Source organism: Dermochelys coriacea, chromosome 9 (genome assembly GCF_009764565.3).
Source record: "Dermochelys coriacea isolate rDerCor1 chromosome 9, rDerCor1.pri.v4, whole genome shotgun sequence".
Taxonomy (NCBI): Eukaryota; Metazoa; Chordata; order Testudines; family Dermochelyidae; genus Dermochelys; species Dermochelys coriacea.
In genome coordinates this window covers 24,253,104-24,268,740 of record NC_050076.1, presented here as the reverse complement: position 1 = coordinate 24,268,740, position 15,637 = coordinate 24,253,104, and the positions used below count along the sequence as shown (strand labels likewise).

Sequence of the window (15,637 nt, the reverse complement as noted above, 5' to 3'; positions counted from 1 at the left end):
ATGGGCCCAGTGTTCTGACTTTAACCCTATTTCTGACTGGAGAAACATTTCACACCATTGAACATAGCTAGGTGTTCTCATTGAAGCAGGCAACTGGACGTTGACAACCAGCCTGTTGCTTGTAATTTTTCCCATCATTGATACTGACCTTCCATACTGACCTTCCGTTTACACAGAAACTATTATGTAAATAAGTCCCACAGCCCTTTATATGCTCTACTGGAAAAGCAATCAGGAGCCTGCTTCAGTCAAAACATATGACTGTTCAAAAACAACTACTTATAGGACAAAGATTCTCCAAACAGATAAAGGATCAAAATCTGAGTTGTGTTCAAGGTCAGAATTTGGCCCATAGATTAGTTTCCAATATTGCACCTGGACTCCGCATCACAACTGAGCCTTTAAATGGGATCCTCACTCTTGAAAGGCAGCATTTCTATCAGCTAAAGGATCCTCTTCAACCTTTGCCCCAAATGATACTTTTCTTCCAAAGAGTCATAAGCCTTGAAAATAATGGGTTTTGAATAAATTGTCTTTCCCATCTGCTGCTGCTGCTGCTACAGTACTATCCTTCACACTTTAATTTTTATGTAAGATGCAAACGTCTAGTGTTCATGCAACATTAAGGTTGAGAAATTCACCACACACAAAATTTCAAAAGATAAGAATGCTGCCAAAACATTTACTTGGCCTCAATATACATCATATACATTTAATAATATAAATTAACATGAAGATCCAATTCTTGGCTTTTTCAATAAATGTAAGCACTCCAATACACCCCAAGAAAAACTAAGTACAGTTGCTATTAAACTATGACACTGTGAGTGATATGGCATTTCTTGTGATCCAGGCTTACCTGCAAAATGCAACTCATGATATCAGATGCAATTTTTGCATGTGGTGTGTCCTCATCTTTTCCTGAAGGTTTTAGATTGTGCTCTAAACATGACTCCCAGAGAGCCACAAGTGCCTTTCCATGTTTTTCTATGGATGCAGTCTCCCTGATAGCAGTGGTGATTCGAGTGATACAGATTTCCACCACTGCTTGGTCATTGTCGTTAGTCTGGTAGTCCTAGGTTTAAAGAAAATATGGGTTTTAAAATTGTATTATGCAAATGAAGTGTCATCCTTTAAAGAATGCCACAAAATGAACCAGAAGATATTAAATTAATTTAACTCTCCATTTTCTTCATGTCATCTATACAATAAATAAGTAGAATATTGAGAGCAAAACTCTAATCATGTCATAGGTCTTTAACTATTCCAAGCTGTAATTTAACACAAAGGAATAATTTGTGCTCCTACGAAAAAAATATGGATTAAATTATTAAGATTGTGAATTTTTGTAGTCCCCCATTTTGAAGTTATGGCTTCCCTGTTCAATAGATGTGAATGTATGTGCCTTGAAATCCCTGATTTATATTTTTTCTATTTGTATATTACTATAATATTAAAACATTTAAATGTCAACTGTAAAAAAATTACATCCAGGAGTCCAAATAACTTGTATTATGCAATTATTTAGACTCAGAGATGTAAATGGAGATATTTCAGATTCATAGTGTAACTAAGAACAGAAATTGATTCAGTAGGCCTGATTCTCTGTTTCCCTGCATGCTGTGTGGTTATTTTCATCTGTGCAAACTAGATACAAAATGCTACCAAAACATCCATTTTGCACTAGTGTAAATGACTACAATGGAGACTCAGACACAGTTTATACAACTAACCCTCATGCTAAACTATAATATTCTATCTCAAAGAAGCACAGAGGCCAAACACAAGCTAAGTATTCAAACACAAAAAATATGTTACTTTTACCTGCTAGCCATGGAAATATTTAAGAATTTGGGCTAAATTCAACATTCATTTACAAAGGGATAATTCTGGAGTACCTCTATTAAATCTAGTGGAGTAATTCCAGACTTAAACTGGTGTAAATGAGCACATTGGATGTACTTTTAAGCTGTTGGGGTGATCAGTTGACCTACCCTGCCAATGTATCTGATCCTGCAATTTGGTTTTTCCTCCTTGCAATTCCAGGAGATCTCTCCTCCTCTTGTTAAAAAGAGTTTGCTTTATTTTTTAAAATAAAATTTTGATTAAAACAGAAGTAGAATAATATGGAGATAGCCAGTAAGGTATTGGCTGGAAACAGAAACAAGCAAAAAGAAAAGGAGTACTTGTGGCACCTTAGAGACTAACCAATTTATTAGAGCATAAGCTTTCGTGAGCTACAGCTCACTTCTGTAGCTCACGAAAGCTTATTCTCTAATAAATTTGTTACTCTCTAAGGTGCCACAAGTACTCCTTTTCTTTTTGCGAATACAGACTAACACGGCTGCTACTCTGAAACCTGTCAGAAACAAGCAAGAGATCCATACTAAAGTTTTCATTTGTATTCACTAGCTGCCTTTTGGCCATAGAAGGTTGTACAGCAGAATATTCTGCAACTCTAGGAGTCTCCCCACATAAATACACCTTGGCAGCTCAAAATCTGAATTTAAAAATTGTGAGAAGCCTTGCTCCACAGCAATAATGAATTATATCATTGAGCACTGCTGCCCTCTAGTGGGCATTAGCCTTAGGGAATTTAGAAGCACAAGAAATCCTTTGTTCTTTAGGATGTCACATGGTTTAGCAGTTTAGCACAAAATATCAGTGGCAAATTCAGTCCTGTTGTCTCAGTGGACTATGATAGGAGGGATATCTGCAAATGCTGATAATTTTCCATTAGTGGAAATATACCAGGAATAAGTGGAGTCAAGAGCTAAACTAATTTGAATAATGTTCTGGAAAAATGTGCAACAGTAATTGCTGTCAAAGAAATGACCCAAGGAAAGAATTGTCTCTGCATAATGATTTCCCTAATTGATGATTTAGAGCATTTGTGGCCACAAGCAACAGTGTGTTCAAAAGTTCTGAAAGTTAGAGGTTTGTATATTGCCAAAATCCATTTAAAATCACTATGATATAGCATCTAGAAAAGTGCATGTACATTTCCTAGTTCAATATATTAGGGTCTTGTTACAGATGACAATTTCTCTTCTGCAAGCTGATGTATATTCCAATCAAAAGTGGTCACTATGGGGATTTAAGAATTTTTAAAATGGTTCAGGCTCAAGGCAGCTCTGAAATATAATTGAGGAATGGGTTGGGCTGACTCAAGCATTAACACAAGTTATGCTTTAGTCAAACGAGATATTGGACTCAATGAAGAGGTAACGAGGTGAAATTCAGTCACCCATGACATATAGGAGGTCAGACTAGATGATCTAATGGTCCCTTCTTGCCTTAAACTATATGAATCCATGGTACAGAAGAGTTACTGAGATCTAAACCAATAAACAAATAGTTTCTTAAAATGCTTTCAGAGTATCTTATCTTTGTCTGTCTCCTACCAACTCCTACAGTACTTAGCAGCTGAATTCAGCAACATCACAATGTGGCAGGGAGGGAGGGAAGTTTAACTCTATAATAAGATAACCAAAGCTATAAGTAACCAAATAATTAAAAGCTATTAATACGAGAGGAGGGGGTGGGTGAGAGAAGGAGTGGGAGAAAAATTAGAAGAAAAGGGCAGGAGGAAGAGAAAGAAAAAGAAAGAGGTGAAATTGAGAAAAGGTGAAAAGCTAAAAACAGAATGGATTCAGAGAAAAGAAAATCAAGGTTGACAGGGAGCGGGTGGGTGAAGAAAGTGTCCTGTCTTTGCGTGATAGCAACTTATAGCCCTGGAATGACTGTGTCTGTGAGCACTTCCCGTTCATTCTCAGGTCCTCCAATCAATATCCATCCTTCAGCCTGTGGATCCAACTCCCTTCAGTGTGCTGGGTTTCATACTCTCTTTTGGTCAGATTAGCAAAAGATCAGTACTGGACCATGCTGATAGGTTATCTGTCAGCCGCTCTGGGAGTCCCACACAAGGAGTCCTACACAAGAGCAGAAGATAAGCTGGCAAAGAGAGCACACTTGAAGGAGTGAACCGGTGTCTCAGAATATGGAGAATTTAAGCTACCCTCACAAAGAGTGACGAGTACCAGGTCAACCTATTATTTCTTATGCTGCTCTGTCTCCTTCATAAGCTTATTAAATGCTGTAATGGAGCTGAGAAAACAACCAATGCAGGGACTCCTCCTGTTAGGGGCAATTCCATTGGAACAAAATTTAGAAGGGCTGTGGATCTGGGTGCCATCCTCTCAGAAATGAAATGATGGTATTTATGTTCTTGCCCCAAGGTACATGCATTCTTTATTTTGTTCATAGCCATAGCATGACTGTAACATCTATTAATCATTTATTAACCCTCAATACACTATAAATGGACTCTTAAGATGAAGTGTGACTAAGATCAGTTTAAATTATTTTTCTTAAAATAAAATTCAAAAGAATGAGAACTGAATGCAAGAGCTGAAGTCTTTGAATCTGACATCTTGTTTAGGACTTTTGTGGTTTTTAAAAGGTTAGATTTATTATCTGTTTTTGGTGTTCTGCTTATGCTGTCATTGTTTTCTGACCTTTCTTTTCATGATACTTTATCTCATGCAGAAGGATTGGGGGAGCATGTCTTACTTACTGGAGATGAACTAATTATTTTTATTTGCTCAAGAGCTTCTGACAGGCTTCCTTCTATCTCAGCATCATCTAAGGAGAATAGATCCCCTGCACGTGAAAGGTCCTTTTGTCCCAAAACCAGCCCAAACAGATGATGCATGGCTTATGTGTTCTGCCAGTCAGGCAAATCTATGCTTGTACAATGTGCTTCAGTCAAACGAGGCTGGTGATGTAGCAACCCATAACCTAGTCAGCAGTTTACTAGGTACAGTAAACCTTTTGCACATTTTGACACCTCTTCTGCCAGGATCTGAAAAAAAAAAAAAAGCACATATTAGCAAAAGTCTGGGAGTGTCATCTTGTGATTCACCAAAGATTTTTCAATGAGTGCTTGTGAAAGATACTTAGCCTCTCATTCAGCAAAGTACTTAATAAGCACGTGCCTAATTTCAGGAATGTGAATAGTCAAAAAAGTTAGGCATCTGCTTAAGTACATTACTGAATCAGAGTCTACACAGATAGCTATAAAGAAAGAAGCCTTCTCTATTTCATTCTATTCAGGTTGTTATACTATCCTCATCACCATGATATCTGGGCACTTTCCAAAAGGGTATTAAGTGCCATGACATCTGACATATATGATTCTTTTTTTCCCCCTCTCCCCAGAGAGAAACTGTGTGAGCAGGATATATGTGTGTTGGGCGGGGGGGAGGGGGGGCACTGAACAGGTACAGCAGGCTAAGAACAGTGCCCCAGATCTGAACTGTAGGAGGGACTGAACCTGGAAAGCTAGGTTGTGCAACTGGGACTACACATGTGATTAAGGTTTTCACAACTGAAGCCTGATGTATGAAAAAACCCAGCAATTAGGATGAGCTAAGAATCCTTTTTCCACATACATCAGCTGTAGGCAAATCCTTATGTACATCAACTGTCCAAAATTCCACAAGGAATATTTTAAATATTGCATGCTTTGTGTATTTCTTGCCTACTTTAAATTATGCTGTTCTTTACTATTGATGATGGGATGATCTACTACCTGAATCTTGCAGGACATCACTATTAATGGGATAACCAAAAGATATCTGTGGTGTTCAGATACCATACTGAAGAACATGGTCTAAGAAATAGAATATAAAAGATATTACTAGTGCTGGTAACCTGCATAGTGCAGCAAGAACAATTCACTAAGAAGCCACAACAGATTTCCCTTGATCTGAGTACAAGGATCAGGTTTTAATACCCCTAAGCATGATGAGCAATACTTGCCTGACTCCATGAGTAATCCTATTGATTTCACTGTGGCCATTCAAGAGTTTGTAAATGGCTGATTTATCCCTTTAAAGGCAGTGGAGTCCTGAGACCAGCCAACCCTGTTCCAAAGCATGGTATCTTTAGGAACAGGTCACTCTGGGAAGGATCATCATGTGACTACCTGCTGAGAATTATAAGTGCTCTGAGCTTAAAGGAAGCCTACAGGCAAAAGAGAACTGCATGGAGGCTGTCCTTTGGCAAAGCTTGGATGATGATCAGCTGGGGCAGGATTCAAGCACAGCCCCATGAAGTAGGGCTGTGGAGACCTTGCTCCAAGGGAAGGAGGAGTTTGAGCATGTTCTGTTCATAGCATTCACACAGAGAATTCAATAAAAAAAATAATAATGGTGCTGGAGAGTTTCAACATAGCACTACTTTATTTCTTAAACTCCAGAACCCTAACGCATAAGAACCCAAAAACTGAGAGACAAAGCAAGCTGTTCCCTAAAACAGAGAAGCACAACCCACCTTACTCCAGACTAGCTAGTTGCAAACTGACAGCAGGTACGCCCAGATCACACACATCCCTACAGTGCTCCTTAATCTGCAATCAGGATCAAGAAAACACCCTAAAATTTAAAGTTACAGCTGGTAATTTTAACAGTTTTCAATGCATCGCAGAGCACAGGGACTGGGGGTAGGATAAAACTTGAGGGGAGGTCTTCAGGGGCCAGAGCGGGACCAGCAGAACTCCAAAGCTCAGAGGGAAGTGAGGAGCAGAGAGAGAGAGAGAGTCAGAGCCTGAACCCCTGAAACACAGGTAAATTGGAAGGCCTGAGGAAGGGCTAAAGGAAGAGTGTATTTGTTTTGTGAGGACTTAATAAATTACAGCCCCAAAGAGGGAACGTTATTTTAAAACTCTTGGTGCATGGGAGTTGATTAGATAACCAAGAGGGGAACAGAGGCAAGGTGACTGCAGTGATGTGTTCCAGGACAGCACCCTGCAACAGGCCTGAATATTGTAAGGATCTAGAGCAAGTGGAGCCAAAGTTCGCTCTCTGAACACTAAGAAGTGATAAAATCATAGTGAGCAGGAATACGGCAAGAGCCCTTCAAAGGCTACAATATCTCAGCCCTGCTCTACACTGGGGGGGCAGGGGAAGAATCGATCTAAGTTACACAACTTCAGCTACGTGAATAACCTAGCTGAAGTCGTACTTAGATCGACTTACCATGGTGTCTCCACTGCGGTGAGTCGACTGCTGCCGCTCCCCCGTCGACTCTGCCTGCGCCTCTCATGGCGCTGGAGTACAGGAGTCAATGGGAGAGCACTCGGGGGTCGATTTATTGCATCTGGACGAGACGCAATAAATCGATCCCCGCTGGATCGATCGCTGCCCGCCGATCCGATGGGTAGTGAAGACATACCCTCAGATACAGTTGGAGACAGGATCCGCAGTTCTACAATGATAGAAATCGTCTGCTTACTGAGCAGACATGCCAAACCTGCAAAAAAAATGCAGAAATTGGGCTTATTTTTGGCTTAATTGGCTTGTGAGTTGCTTGTTGGCTAGGTTTTGGCTTGTAGCTTGTTGCTTGTTGTAGCCTTTTTCTTCTTTTTTCTGATTGGCTCCCAACAGGCAAAGGCAAGGGCGGGGAGCAAGCAGGGGCAAGAGGGGGGCAAGCAGTGGCAATGGGGGGAGAGAGTCAGGGGTGCACAGTGGGCCCACCACAGTGCCAGACTGCATGCCGGGGGAATCTAGTCACATAGAGTGCTAGGGTTCCTTAGGGATTGGCTTGTTTTGGCCTTGTTTTGAAATGGGATTAGCTTGATTCTGGGGTTATTGTGAAAGTCAGGGTGCTTATTTACCCCATGAAAGTTGGCCGCTGTGTGACTGAGACCATACAGAGAAAAGAATGAACCACATGAGGAATAAAGTACATTTGCAAACACTCACAAATATATGCAAACAGCAGCTAACCTTCAAATTTCATCATAATCACAAGAAGAAACTAAAATACACATCACATGACCTCAGTAAATTAAACACAGACATTAGGAGAAAGGTTACATGCCCACTTAAAACAGTATTAAATCTTTTCTGAGAAGGCAAAGAATAAAAAAATATTTTTTCAGAATGTAATCAACTCTGTTACATAAAAAAATGATGGTTTGACAACCTAGAAGTAGTCCTAAGAACACAACCTAAAACACTCTTTTTTGTCACTGAAACAGAGTCTTCATTTTGTAAGACCTCTAAAATGTGTCAATCTACCCTATTTTGTCAAGGGCTAACTTACTTGGTGACTCTTTAACATATAGATCTTTGACACAACAGAACACAATAAGTTAGGTATGGAAATGAGCTATTAGATTATCTGTCATATCCCACAGCCAAAGGAGAATTGATCCTTATTTTTTATGTCCATTCCAGTTTTAAATGTTCCAAATGATAGGACTGCCACCATTTCCCTTGGAGAACAATTGTACAATTGTATAGATCTAATTGTCAAGAAATTTGCCTGATATTTTACTAAATATTCCCTTACTTTCATTGTATTAGTCCTTGTTATTCCCTACTACATAAATAATTATTCTCCCTTTTTCAAATATCTTAGACTTATATTTCACACTGCCAGCCACCACTTCCTGAAGCTATACAGACTTAGCTCTTTAAAGCATTTCACATGAGAAAATTCCTTCAGCCTCTTTATCAGTTCTACTGCTCTTCTCCGAAGTCCCTCCTGTTTGTCAATATCTTCTCGTAATGGGGTATCATGAAATGAACGCAATATTTCAAGTCACATCCAATGAAGTGAACTGTAGCTCACGAAAGCTTTGCTCAAATAAATTTGTTAGTCTCTAAGCTGCCACAATACTCCTTTTCTTTTAGCAGAGAAATTGTGACCTGCACTTCTTCCTCCTGCTTCATGCTATAAAGACTCCTCCAGAGCCCAAACAACATGAGTAAATATACCTAATGTTGATGATAGGTGTATCTATAAATGGAACAAATTCATAAAATAATCAGAGTGAGGCAACTTCAGCCTAATCACTAGTGGCTATCATTCTAGGAGTACTATATAAAATATCATATACTATATATATATATATAATGTACATAGATGCTTGATATAAACAACACAATTTATTGATATGAGAATATGTAGCATTGTTCATGAGTTAGTAGGTTCAATAATGTTGTTATTGTTGCTACACACTGAAAATGTCTTCCTGAGTCTAGCTCTTAACAGATACCAAGACTACTGGTGAGATCCTGCTCTCTTTGGCATTTGTATAAATTATTTCAGTGGCATACTCTAGATTTATACCAATGTAACTGAGCAGAATTTGCCCATAAGTGTGCAAACAGGGAAGAGTGAATATTCTGAATTTTGAAAGAAAATCATGTCTGAAAGTGTTTGGAGGTTTAAGGACAAATGTATGTACCATAATCATGGTAAATGCAGAATCTTGCAAAGAATGAATTATTTGTGGGATGGTTGGTTGTATGGTGGGGCTGGATTAGAAAGGTGGTGTAAGAGCAAAAAGAGGGAATCAAGTGTAACCATATTTGCCTGGAATTTCTGCATTAAATCAAGCTGCTGCATTACTGCTAGCAATCTGCTGTATAGAGCCTCTAGAAGTGACAGGGAATGTGCCTTAAATGAAACCTATGCATATGTATTTTCCACCGAATGCATCCGATGAAGTGAGCTGTAGCTCACGAAAGCTCATGCTCAAATAAATTTGTTAGTCTCTAAGGTGCCACAAGTACTCCTTTTCTATGCATACTAGTTATTGATTGTAAGGAGCATGGCTCAAAACAAGACTGGACTTAGGTTTTGCAGCTCCTGATCCCATCCAGATTCCTTCTTATGGATAAATCTCACTTATTCTGTGTACTTGCAATATCGAGGCTGTTTCCTATCTGCCCAAGACCTTCTCACCTCCATCTGTGGTGACCCCTCTCCATAATTTATTTGAGACACTCCATGTCCACTGGTGACCCTCTGTACATACATATTGACCAACAAGCCAGGAGATTAAACCAAAGTGCAACTCTCTAAGGGATATGGAGGGAACTCAATCTCTGCAGCAGCCTGCAGGCAATGGAACAGGTCAGGGATAGCATTTTGCCTGGAGGGTTCAGTGCATGCATGCAAGACTGAGACGAGCAAGGTCTTAATGAAGGCATGTATACTGTACAGGTTTGAGGCATTCTTCATATATAATTAGCATAGAGAATCCCATGCCTAAGCAATATGTATACTATATGGTCAAATATGAAACTTTACTGTATTTCTAATTCCCATGTATAGTTTCCACCCATACACTGATTGGTCATACCTGTGTGATACTACCACTTAGAACTGCTGTCAATCCTGGGTAAGAGGGCTCTGAAAATGTCTACTAATTGCATACACATTTCATTTATTTTTGACACACCATTAAATGGCATTTTAAAAAATGTGGAGAAGTTATATTATAGAAGATGCTTCAAGCTGTATGGATTTAAAAAAATACAAATGTAATATCAGTGGGCTATCTCTAAAGCAAAATATTATCAGTACACATAATAATTCTTGTCATAAAGAATCCTCGTTGATTCTAAAAGAAAGAGGTTCAGTCAGGTGTCTCTCACAACGCATCATACAGACTCAAGGCCACACAAACTCATCTCACCTGGGATCTTGATTTGAGCTCTACCTGCAGCATTGTAAGTAAACAGTTCACATATAACCACCTCTGACCAGTTCAGATCTCTTATATTTGTAATTCAATATACCGAGCTAATTTATAATCTCATTTACACTAGCGTTGTGCCTTTTTTCCTGAAACAACTGTAAAATGTCAAACAAAGGTCAAAACTGATGCAGAGTACTGACGTCTTCATAGGAAATAATTCAATGAAACAACAGTCTCTACTTAAATAACATGCCCAATACACTGCATTCATCTTGCGGTGAGCCTACTCTTTTAGGTTTTATAGGTTTGATACAAAGATTTGTATCAAAGCAGTGGATTTTACTTTTTCTGGACTATTCACAACAAAACAGAAAAAGAACTAGTAAAATGTGCAAATTAAATCATCCAAAATGAAAGCACAATGGACTAGATTCTCCTGTCAGCTACAGTGGAGTAATCAGAGTAACTACATAGAAGTCGATGAGATTACCTTGATATGAATGAGAAGAGAAGCAGGCCCACCATATTCATATTCAGTATTTCTTACATTTGAACATGAAAATCCACAGAACAACAAATACAAACTGGTGATGTTTTACCTGTGCGGGACTCCCCAATGACATTCTTTAGTGGCACTTACAACTGCGGAGTTGAAACTCGGAGTTGATATTCAGCTTTGCCTTTGTGCTACAACAGGCAGCATCCATGGGCATAACAAGTGGAAAGTTATGGAATTTACTGTTAAGCAGTGAACCTGAAGCTGTTAATTACAGTGCCAGGAGTAAGGAATTCAAGGAATGCAGAATAAAGCGGCCTAAAAGTTACCAATGGCTTGATCAGGTGATTAGAATGAATTTAAATGCAGAGTGGCCTTATCTGAATGAAATGCTCTGTTCCTAGGACAAAATACAAACCCTACTCAAAGTGAGTGCTGTGTGTTTCTATTAGAGAAAACAGAACTCTCTGTGTTAGTGAAAAGCTATCCTTCCCTGGGAAGAATGTAAAAAGACCCCAGTAAGCTTATGCTTTTTGAAAGAAAGAGAGCAAGTGAATAAAAAAAACAGAGAGAAGCTTTACTATCCCAAAGAATAAATGTGGCCATTTAGAAAAACAGCTCATGAATATAAAGGAAGGCCTGAACTTTATGTGAGCTTTTATCATCAATTTAATAAACAACATCACACAATCTCTGCACACGTCTTACAAAGATGCATGAGTCATGACAAGCCTGCTGTCCATGTCCACTCCTTGAACACGCACTTTGATCTTACAAGTTGAAATGCGAGCACCCTCCCTTTGGGCTTTTGGAAACGATATTTTACCTACAATGCTCCTTAATTTTAACTTCCCAGGACTGCCTTGTTGGGGTGGGAGCAGAACCAAATCTAAGCCAGCAACTATGTATTAAATGGTGATCAGCTCTTCAAAAGATATGTGGTGAAATAAATGGGGTTATAAGTGCCTTCAGGGGGAGAAAATACCAGGTACTGAAAGGCTGTTCAATCCCGCAGAGAAAGACATAATAAGAGCCAGTGGCAACAAGCTGAAGCCAGAAAAAATTCAAATTGGAAATTAGGCAGAAATTTTTAACAGTGAGGGGGATTAACCATTGGAACAAACTACCAAGGGAAGTGGTTCATTCGCCAACTCTTGATGTCTTTGAATCAAGAGTAGATGCCTTTTTGGAAAATGAAACACAAGTTATTGAGCTCAATACAGGGCTAACTGGGTTACATTTAAGGGCCTGTGATATACAGAAAGTCAGGATTTAATGGTACCTTCTGGTCTTAAACTATGAAATTCAGTCCCCAATGAAATCAATGGCAAAACTCCCATTGATTTCAGTAGGGCCAGGATTTCCTTCCAGTCACTGAGTCTACTGTTCTTCAGAGGTACTTGAATTTCAGAGGAGGAAGGTTACAAGCATTGTCTGTTTTAATTTAATTTAATACAATAATTAATAATAATACCATGTAGTCCTGTGTGATTGGTAAATATCATTATATCCACATTACAAATGGGTAAGTTGGTGCACAAAAACAGTAAGTGATTTGCCTAAAGTCACACACTCAGTCTGTGGTAAGATCCGCAACAGACACAGAGAGTCCTGATTCCTATTCCTCTTCACCAAATCACTAGACTACACTACTCCCCTAACCAGGAATATGGTTAAAAAACATAGTTTAAGACAACTATTTTATTGATATATAGGGCCAGATTCTCTGCTTGTGAAATTCTTTGAAGTCAATGGCAATTACGCCAACAGACAATTTGGCCCATAGTGTAAGACGCCAATACTGTTCCAAACAGTCTTTGGAAATCCTCCCACATTCACATCAGGTTGGTCTCAGTTTATATTCTAACTAATTAGAGACCAAACTGATATATGCGCACGGTTTAGTCCCCAAAGCACAGGATATTATTCAGCTCTGCTGTCACTGTTTCAAATGGAAGATTCTAAATCCCTTCCTCTCTCTGAGGAAAGTGATGTTTTGAGGCACACTCCAGAAACCTGTGAAGGTGTCTGCATCTGCTGTGGGCCAGATTTTCCCCAGAGCTCAGCTTCCATTTAGATACCCTCTTCATCTCCAGATTACAAAAAGGATTCCAGGCCTTATTCTCCTCTCATTTATACTGATTTTACACCAGTGTAACAGCAATGACTTTAGTGGATTTACTCCTGATTTATACCTCAGCAAAGGGAAAATCAGGCATCTCAATCTCTCATAATGGACTAGCTCCCTGCCTCAACCAGATTCCATTTTGCAGTTTTTATAGAACATATTAAGGACAATACCAGAAGATATTTCCTTACTGTATGCTCTCTGAAATTGAGACTACTCCTTCAATAAGCTACAGTGTCTTAACTCTAATTATCACAAACCTCTTTAAAAGTTTCATTATGTAACACTACTGAAAAGATGTACACATGCAGGACATTTCAGCTTTATAAGGATATCTTAAGCACTTCCTTGTTCATTATGAGTTTATGCAGTTTGCTTCGTATTACCAGATAATTTTTATTAATGTGAGCAAACCATAGAATATTCTTGTGATTAAATACAGCCTTTATTCTCTTTGCTTCTCTGTACAAGGAAACCAGTTTCATAGGCCACGAAAGTAACATTTCCTGTAGGGTCAGGGTGGTTGGTAATACTTCCTCAAAAGACAGTTCCTCAACCCCCCTCATGAGCATCTTGATGCTATTTCACCTAGCTCTCTTCTCTGTTATAAAACGAGTTAGCATCTAAGTAGTCCCACCTCCCTAAAATAAAACAAAAAATTGTGGAACAAGCATGCCATTTGCTACCATCTCACTCTTCACTCTGCTTGTGTGCGTTCTACCCTTCCCTCTGTCTTGTCTATTTAGATTGTAAACTCTTTGGGGCAAGGACCATCTACTTCTCTGTGTTTGAACAGTACTTGGCACAATGGGCCCTATTCTTGGTTGTTCCTTCAACTACCATAGTAAACATGATTAATAATAATTAAGCAGAAAAAATATCAGACACATTACATTAGATGCTCTGCTTCTTCCTCTGGTACCCTATGCATTTCCAGATCTAAATCAAAGTCCAACTCCTAACTTTAATGTCCATTTTAATGTATTTAAGGACCTGTTTCTCTTTCAATAACCCACTGAGATAGATGCATTCTAATTGGGGACCTTGTAGATATTACTGTCCAAGGTGATCTCTTAGTAGCTGGAGGCACAGCATTCTTATCAGAACTCCTTATTAGAGGCTATCAGAATGAAACCTAGCCTGACAGGTTTCAGAGTTTGTTGCAAAACTCAGCTCTATGCAAAATAATTGCTCTCATAATAGAAGAGAAACAATAAAAATTCCAAGTATAAAGGCAACTGGACTTAAGTGTGAGTCTTAATATTGCCTTAGATGCTTAGATTCTACAGAAATAGATAAATTAGAAATATAAGTGGGCTGGGCTGGAAAAAAACATTATACTTCAACAAAGCAAATTTTGCAAGAATTGCAGCCACAGTCTTTATTTTTAAAGGATTTATAATGAAAGTATTGTTGCTAATTTTTGCCCAGAAGGTGCCATGTCACTGAAAACAGTGAAAAAAAGGGGAAATCTTAAATTTGTGGACTAAGTTGTGCCCCAAGCAATTGAGCATGCAAAAAAAATGCAAAGAAAGGAAAAAAATTCCCAAGTGGTTTCTGATTTGGGGCACTTAGTTTCAGACATTCGGGGCCTAATTTTCTAATGTTCAGACTACCCTCAGTTGCCTTTAACTGAAGTTGTGAAAAATCAGACCCAAGGTTTCTTCAGGTTGAACATCCAAAAATGGAGGCACTCAATGGTGGCCACTTCAGCAAGTGCTGGGCTAGACCAGTGAATATCTTGTGAGGGAAGTTCTTAGCAATGCACACTAATATGTGCCCAGCTTCAAAAGTAGGTTGAGCACACCCATTACAGATAGCTCCTGTCTGCTCCTAAAGCTCTGGACCAGGTTGTGATCTAACACATCAACGTAAGACATCCGCTGAGTGCCAATCATCATTGGGCTAGGACATCCCTCATTTGAAAAAAAAAGATCTATCACAGTATGCTGGTTTAAAAGTGTATCCAACAGGAAACTTGTGGAATTCCTCAACTCCTTCCACCTTTCTCCAAACTCCACTCTTGTTTGTTATGTGTCAATTTGTTGTGGACATTATGCATGGTTAAGTTTTTAGGCTGCAGTGTGGCATAATGGTATACATGCTACAAAATCAGCCTATTTTGCTAAAGCTGGAGTATTTCCAGTAAATTTTAATGTTGTTTTTTACTCTGCCACCAACTAACAATGGGAGCCAATAGCTCTTCGCTTTCTATTTTTAGCATAGAGTAAAGATAATATTTATGTTCCAGGAACTAAAAGTTATCTAAAAGTTAGCATATAAGCAGTGGTCAAACAGATGGAGAATTATTGAGTGCCTACATCTAAATCAAATAATTTAGATTTAAAAATACACGTCAGGGACAGGGAGAGAATAGCAGAGAAGGAGAACTCTCTTTGTTTAAGGGATCTTGCAGTTAAAGAGCCAGGAGGCCAGAGATCTTGCTATGCCATGGACTTTCTCTCTGCTCTTAGGCAAGACACAACTTCTCAGTGCTTCAGTAATTCTATCTATT

General features: G+C 38.9%; 1 protein-coding gene across 6 annotated transcripts in view; it reads right to left on the bottom strand.

The window, feature by feature from the left end:
• The window catches only part of VEPH1 (ventricular zone expressed PH domain containing 1), a 152,265-nt gene that overhangs the window by 133,461 nt on the left and 3,167 nt on the right, over positions 1–15,637 (bottom strand). For 5 of the 6 annotated variants that reach the window (XR_005295024.2, XM_038417300.2, XM_043492363.1 and 2 more), the window contains exons 2-3: positions 4,577–4,864; positions 860–1,075 (exon numbers count right to left, since the gene is read on the bottom strand). Coding sequence is in view for 5 of the 6 variants with exons in the window: in XM_038417300.2 (XP_038273228.1) it covers positions 860–1,075; positions 4,577–4,714 (354 nt within the window). In the remaining variant the exon portion in view is untranslated. Of the gene's footprint in view, positions 1–859; positions 1,076–4,576; positions 4,865–11,097; positions 11,243–15,637 lie in introns of those variants that run through there. The other variant, XM_038417301.2, reaches the window with a different exon arrangement.